Consider the following 6,909-nt stretch of genomic DNA (forward strand, 5'->3'; position numbering starts at 1 on the left):
TCAAATGGTCGAGTCTAGCCTTGAGCACAAAAGCTCAGGGACAGTGCCTGGGCCCTCAGTGCAAGCGTTAGGACACACACACCCCTCTTTCTGTCTCCCTTTCTCTTGCTCCAACTCAGGCTTCACCCTAGTTGAAATCTGATAGACAAAAAAGCAAAGTACCAGAAGTGCTCAGTAATGGTCTGCCAGTGTCAGAATCCGGGACCCTAGGGGGTGGAGTGGAACCCCAGGGTCTGGGGGTTAGCAGGCCAGTGCTGAGCTCTGGATCCCGGGCCCTCGCGGGTGCACCGAGGGAGGGCTGGGAGGCCTGGAGCCCGGCTCCGCGCCGGCCCCACCCCGCGGTTCTGCCTCGGCGGGGCGGGGCCTCGGGGGAGAGGGCGGGGCCGCGGGCCTGCCGTCCTGTCTCGGCGGGGCGGAGCCTCGGGCGGGGGCGTGGTCGCGGGCCTGCCGTCCTGTCTCGGCGGGGCGGAGCCTCGGGCGGGGGCGTGGTCGCGGGCCTGCCCTCCTGTCTCGGCGGGGGCGGGGCCTCGGGCCTGACGTCCTGTCTCGGCGGGGCGGGGCCTCGGGCCTGCCGTCCTGTCTTGGCGGGGGCGGAGCCTCGGGCCTGTCGTCCTGTCTCGGCGGGGGCGGAGCCTCGGGCCTGCCGTCCTATCTCGGCGGGGCGGGGCCTCGGGCCTGCCGTCCTGTCTTGGCGGGGCCGGAGCCTCGGGCGGGGGTGTGGCCGCGGGCCTTTCTTCCTGCTGTCCTGCCTCGGCGGGGGCGGGGCCGCGGGCCTTTCTTCCTGCCGTCCGGCCTCGGGGGGGCGGGGCCGCGGCCTTTCGTCCTGCCTCGGTGGGGCGGAGCCTCGGGCGGGGGCGGGGCCTCGGGCCTGCCGTCCTGTCTTGGCGGGGCCGGAGCCTCGGGCGGGGGTGTGGCCGCGGGCCTTTCTTCCTGCTGTCCTGCCTCGGCGGGGGCGGGGCCGCGGGCCTTTCTTCCTGCCGTCCGGCCTCGGGGGGGCGGGGCCGCGGCCTTTCGTCCTGCCTCGGTGGGGCGGAGCCTCGGGCGGGGGCGGGGCCGCGGGCCTTTCTTCCTGCCGTCCTGCCTCGGCGGGGGCGGAGCCTCAGGCGGGGGCGGGGCCGCGGCCTTTGGTCCTGCCTCGGCGGGGGCGGAGCTTGGGGCGGGGGCGGGGCCGCGGGCCTTTCTTCCTGCCGTCCTGCCTCGGCGGGGGCGGAGCCTCGGGGGGCGGGGCCGCGGTCCTTTCGTCCTGCCTCGGCGGGGGCGGAGTCTCGTGCGGGGGCGGGGCCTCGGGCCTTTCGTCCTATCTCGGCGAGGGGCGGAGCCTCGGGGGCGTGGCCGCGGCCTTTCTTCCTGCCGTCCTGCCTCGGCGGGCGCGCGCGGGGCCCGGCCACCTTAAGCGCGCGGCGTCGGGGCGGCGCCCGGCGCGGCAGCCCGTGGCGCTCGGCCTCGGTTTAAATAGCCTGGCCGCGGCCGCCCGCTTCCCCTTCGTCGGCCTCCGGCCCGCGCCATGTTGGGGCGCTGAGGCGGCGCGGCGCGAGGGCTCGGCTCACCGCGGCGCCTCCCGGGCCATGTCGGACGCGCGGGTGTCCGGCGGGAGCCCCCGCCTGCAGCGCGCGGACGCCCGGCCGCCCGGGCCGCCCAAGCCGTCGGCCTGCCGGAACCTGTTCGGCCCGGTGGACCACGAGGAGCTGCGCCGGGACCTGGAGCGGCACCGCCGCGAGCTGGAGGAGGCCGGCCGCCGCCGCTGGAACTTCGACTTCCGCCACCACCGGCCGCTGCACGGCCGCTTCGAGTGGCAGGCGGTGGAGCGCGGCGGCCTGCCCGAGTTCTACCACCGCCCGCCGCGCCCGCCGCGGCCCGCGCCCGCCCCCGCCCGGGACCCGGACCCCGACCCCGCGGACCCCGACCCCGCCCCGGACCCACACCGGGACCCCGCGGACCCCGCCCCGGACCCCGCCGCCCGCAAGAGGCCCGCCGGCGAAGGTGAGGAGGCCTCCTCCGGCCCTGGCCAGTGTCGTCTGTCTGGTGGCCGTGTGTGTCCACTGTCCGCTGTCCGCTGTCTGTCTCTCGGTCTGGCAGACGTCTGTGCTCAGTGTCTGTCCGGGGTCCGTCCGTCAGGCCTGGTGTCCGCCTGTGTCTATTGTTTGTCTGGTATCTGTCTGTCTGTCTGTCTGTCACTGTGTCTTCTGTGTCTGTTTGGTGGCTGTCTGCTGGGCCAGTGCCTGTTCTGTTCTGTGTCTTTCTGCCGGTCTGCTGGCCCTTTGTGTCTAGTGTCCGGTGTCCGTCTGTGTGCAGTGTCTGTCTGGCTAATCTGTTGTGTGTCTGTGGATCTGGTGTCGGTCTGTGTCCAGTATTTGTCTGGTGTCTTTCTGTCTGTCCAGTGTCCATCTGTCTGGCCAGTGTCTGTTCAGTATCTGTTTGTCTGTCCCAGGGCTGCCTGTGTCCAGTGTCTGTCTGGCCAGTATCCTGTATCTGTTTGTTTTTCTGGGGGCCACCTGTGTCCAGTGTCTATCTGGCCAGTGTCTGCTCTGCATCGATTTGTTTGCCCCAGGGCTGCCTGTGTCAGTGTCTGTCCCGTGGTTGTCTGTCTGTTTGGGCACCGGCTGGCCACAGAGACCCCGCTTGCCTGCCTCAGGTGATGGTGGTGATGGTTCTGAGATAGCATCCCACTCACCCACAGCTCCAGGTCTCCTCCAGACTCACCTTTCCCCATCCCCACCTCCTCCCCTCCCCTCTTGTCCTTTCCCCTCCACACAGGGCCCCCCCTTCCCGTCCCCTCCCCTCCCTCCCCCTGGGGTCCTGGGGAGAGGCTGGGCTCTGGCATTTGCTCCCTGACTGCAGAGTAGCCACTCTTTTGGGTGTCTCCGTGGGTGCTGGGCACCTCACCACCTCGCCTCGTCCTCAGGTTCCTCCACCCAGAACAAAAGAGCCAACAGAACGGAGGAGAATGGGACTGCCGGGCCCCCGAGCACGGGCTCCGCGGAGCAGACTCCCAGGAAGCCGGGGCTGCGAAGGCCACAGACGTAGATGGAGGTAGAGCCGGGTAAACGGGACCTGGGGTCCCCCAGGGGGTTCAGGTTCAGTCAGCAAGACAGGGAGCCGTGGCTGAGAGATGAGGGCTCCCACTGTGCCATGGCCAAGTGGCCAGCTCAAAAGCCGGGGAGAGAGAAGGAAAACGCTGTATTTTAAAACAGCAGCTGGGGCTGGGAGTTTGGTCTTGTGGTTGAGTGCTTGCCTTGCATGCACAGAGTCCTGGGTTGCATTCCCCGGTACCACGTATCTCTAGATTTGAGGAGGCCAAACAACAACAACAAAAAGCAGAAAGTGGAAAAGGAGTAAAGCACTGGCAGCATTTCTGGTAACCCTGGAGGTGTGTAGCGGAAGTTAAATGAATGTCTGCCAGAGCGCGGGCCGGTCAGGCCTAGAGCTCCTTGGCTGGACGTGGAAGCTGGTCAAATGCTTGGCTGTTGGGAGGAGGGAATGGAGTTTTCCGTGGGTGGAAACCTCCTCCCCCTGGAGAAGTTGGTAGAATTCAGCCCCACGCTGACTACTGTGTCCATAGCGATCTCGCTCCACGTATTGGCAGTGTGTAAACTGCTCATAAACAAGGGCTGCAACCTGGTTTCAGCCTTGTGTAACAGACTTGCAGAAGGGTGGCTGCTACGTGCATGAACCCCTGGTCTCTAAGGACACAGTGCAGTCCCCGTTTTCGGGTGCTGTGGTTTCTTTGCCACCCACACCTGTGTTTCTCAGCACTGTTCCTGAGCGGCTCGAAGACCCTCCATCTCAGGAAGCTGGGGCCTCTCCTCCAGGGCCTGACGGGGCACCTTTTGTGTCTGTTGCTTGTGGCCCTGCTCACCAGAGCAGCCGCTCCTCCAGACTTTAATCCGGCCCCATTGTGACCCACAGAGAAGTTTGGTGTCGTGATGCCCAAGAATACTAGAGAGAGCCCTGAGGCCTGTTTGAAAGCAGTTGCCCATACACTGTGCACAGGAGCAGGAAATTAGAATGTTTTTCAAAAAGGAAGTTAATAGCATTTTCTTCCAAAGATCTTTTATAGGTTGTTTCTGAACGCTTTTCAAATTTAAAGTTATGCTATTCTGAAGTGTTAAGTTTCTGGATTTTTATACCCAGATTCCCCCCACCCCCATCCCCCAATCCTGTGGCTTGAACTCAGGGCCTAGGCCTGTCCCTGAGCTCTTTCCCTCCAGGCTGGCGCTCTACCACTTGATTGAGCCACAGCTCCACGTCTGGTTTTCTGGTGGTTGGTTGGAGATCAGAGTCTCGTGGACTCTCCTGCCCGGGCTAAATTTGAACCTCAATCCTCAGATCTCAGCCTCCTGAGTAGATGACAGGCATGAGCCACTGGCACCTGGCTCTAGATCCCAGATTCTTCAGCACTTCTGTCCTTTTGTCCTTTGTTGTGCCAGGCTGTCCTGTGATTTTTGGAAGGTTTTCGGCCACATCCCTAGCTTTCCCACAGCCAGAAATATTTTCCCACATCCCCCGATGTCCCCTGCAGGGCCTGGGCCAGCCTGCCTGTCTTCAGTGCCACCGGTAAAGCCCAGGAGAGAAACAGAACCCATGAATGGCTGGAAGATTTGAAATCAAACTCCCCAGTGACAGAGAGAGAGAAAGAGAGAGAGAAAGAATGCCTGTGCTGGAATGGAAATGAAGTCGACTGCTGCAGCCTGGTTATTTCTTCCTGGGGTCCTTTGCAGAATGGAGAGTCTTTCCTTGTTTAGATCTGGGTGGCTTGGTGAAGCCAGGAAGAGGCCTGTGAAAGCCTGTTTTTGTGGTTTTTTTCTTTTTTTTTTTGAGACATATCTCTGACTCACAAATAAGCACTGAACAAGAATGGACACAGTAACACTAAGTTGCAGGCCTCCACTCGGTTGGGAGCCTTCATAGAGGCGGGAGCCTCCAGCATTGGATGTAGCATCGTGCAATTAGGTTTTGCCTTAATTTGCTTCTTTGTTCTACCTGTGTACATAGTTTTTACTTTTTATGTAGCACACAGAACCTTGGGGGTGGGGGTGAGGGTGGAGATCTTGCTTCCATTTATAGCAAGGAAAGAAAATATATATATTTGGGACTTGCTTGCAGAGAAGCAGCTTGGGGGAAGGGTCTGTTTTCTTTAAGGATTTAATCATGTCCCTTTTGGAGATGAGACGAGACTTCGTTTAAAAAAAAAAAAAAAATCAGCAGGATTTTTGAACACAGCTTACCAAGAGTGGCTGTGCACAAGTCCTGCTCTCCCGTGGGGTGCAGGAGGATTCCACTTCTTTTACTTACGCAGTAGTAGCAAATGGCTCAAAAACAACAAAAGGTCTTCCCTTGGTGCACCCTTAAACTTGGAAGTCACCCCTTAATTATCCAGCAATGTGGTAAGAATCCAGGTTGTTGGAGGCAGAAAATCTGGCTGGTGTGTGTGGGGGGGGTTCAGAATGTTGACAACGGATCCTCTTTCTGTACATTCGCCAAACTTGTCGGGAACATTTTAGTTTCCTTTTCACTTGGACTATGTAGATACCCTTCTAAATCCCTGGGTACTTTTAAAGCTGTTAAGCTTCACACAGACACACACAGACACACACAGACACACACCACACACACACACACACACACACACACACACACACACCTCACACCACAAGACATACTCTTTCATTCCTGGCTTCTCCTTCTGTTTGAATTGCCCAAAGGCTAGCAGTTGTTTTTAAGGAGGACAGGGACTGGGTCTACATCTTTACACCTTCAGTGCCTTCAAGATTTGGTAGGGGACAAGCTCATTTCAAGAGAACCTGTACATAACTCTGTAAAGACACTGAAAAATTATACTAAGTTATTTATGTTACAAAGAGATCTCGTAAGAAAAAAACCTAACCAATGTACAAGCCAAAGCGGCAAGTTTCTGTGCATTTGTAAATGCTGTACTGGGCAGGCTAGGTCCCCCACCTTTTTTTTTTTTGTTAAATAATATGGCTATGCTTAAAAGATTGCAATACTGAGCCAAGTATAATTTTTTTGTAATGTGTGAAAAAATGCCAATTACTGTTACATATCAAGAAATCAATAAAGACTCGAGAGTGGGCAGTGCAGTGTTTGCTCTCAGACCCGCCCTGCTAAGCCACTGGTGCACAGGGAGGTGAAGGGCTGGAGGCAGCAGGTCTGTGGGGTCCACGGCAGTTAGTGCTTCCTGCTCACTGTCAAAGAACCACGCAGCCCGGAGGCTTCCCTACTCAGGTTAGTCATGGCCGAGTGGAGTGCAGGGCCAGGTTAGTCGTGGCCGAGTGGAGTGCAGGGCCAGGTTAGTCGTGGCCGAGTGGAGTGCAGGGCCAGGTTAGTCGTGGCCGAGTGGAGTGCAGGGCCAGGTTAGTCGTGGCCGAGTGGAGTGCCGGCCACGCTCCTTGCACACCAGTGGGCTGAAAACGAAAGTAAGCTGGTGACAGTCCAGGGGTGTTAAGAACAAAACGCCTGGCCAGGCCTGGCTCCTTGCCCCCCTCCAGGACAGGACACCCTAACTCAGAGAAGCCTGACCAGGCCTGGAGCCCTGCCCCTCCCTCCAGCACAGGACACCCTAACTCAGAGAAGCCTGACCAGGCCTGGAGCCCTGCCCCTCCCTCCAGCACAGGACACCCTAACTCAGAGAAGCCTGACCAGGCCTGGAGCCCTGCCCCTCCCTCCAGCACAGGACACCCCAACTCAGAGAAGCCTGGCCAGGCCTGGAGCCCTGCCCCCCTCCAGGACACCCCAACTCAAGAGAAGCCTGACCAGGCCTGGAGCCCTGCCCCTCCCTCCAGCACAGGACACCCCAACTCAAGAGAAGCCTGACCAGGCCTGGAGCCCTGCCCCTCCCTCCAGCACAGGACACCCCAACTCAGAGAAGCCTGACCAGGCCTGGAGCCCTGC

At 60.0% G+C, this 6,909-nt stretch overlaps 1 protein-coding gene across 1 annotated transcript; it reads left to right on the forward strand.

The window, feature by feature from the left end:
- The first annotated feature begins 1,430 nt into the window (after positions 1–1,430).
- On the forward strand, positions 1,431–6,093 carry Cdkn1b (cyclin dependent kinase inhibitor 1B). The gene is made up of 3 exons (XM_090324509.1): positions 1,431–1,980; positions 2,903–3,030; positions 4,520–6,093. The coding sequence occupies exons 1-2, from the start codon at positions 1,566–1,568 to the stop codon at positions 3,022–3,024; spliced, it is 537 nt and encodes a 178-aa protein (XP_090180635.1). The 5' UTR covers positions 1,431–1,565; the 3' UTR covers positions 3,025–3,030; positions 4,520–6,093.
- The last annotated feature ends 816 nt before the right edge of the window (positions 6,094–6,909 follow it).

Source organism: Megascapheus bottae, chromosome 35 (genome assembly GCF_031878675.1).
Source record: "Megascapheus bottae isolate mThoBot1 chromosome 35, mThoBot2.hap1, whole genome shotgun sequence".
NCBI lineage: Eukaryota > Metazoa > Chordata > Mammalia > Rodentia > Geomyidae > Megascapheus > Megascapheus bottae.

Bases quoted from the DNA above. Each gene is read 5' to 3' on its own strand.
- Cdkn1b (XM_090324509.1), top strand. From the start codon at position 1,566: ATGTCGGACGCGCGGGTGTCCGGCGGGAGCCCCCGCCTGCAGCGCGCG. The intron at 1,981-2,902 runs GTGAGGAGGCCT...CCTCGTCCTCAG, and splicing joins CAAGAGGCCCGCCGGCGAAG to GTTCCTCCACCCAGAACAAA.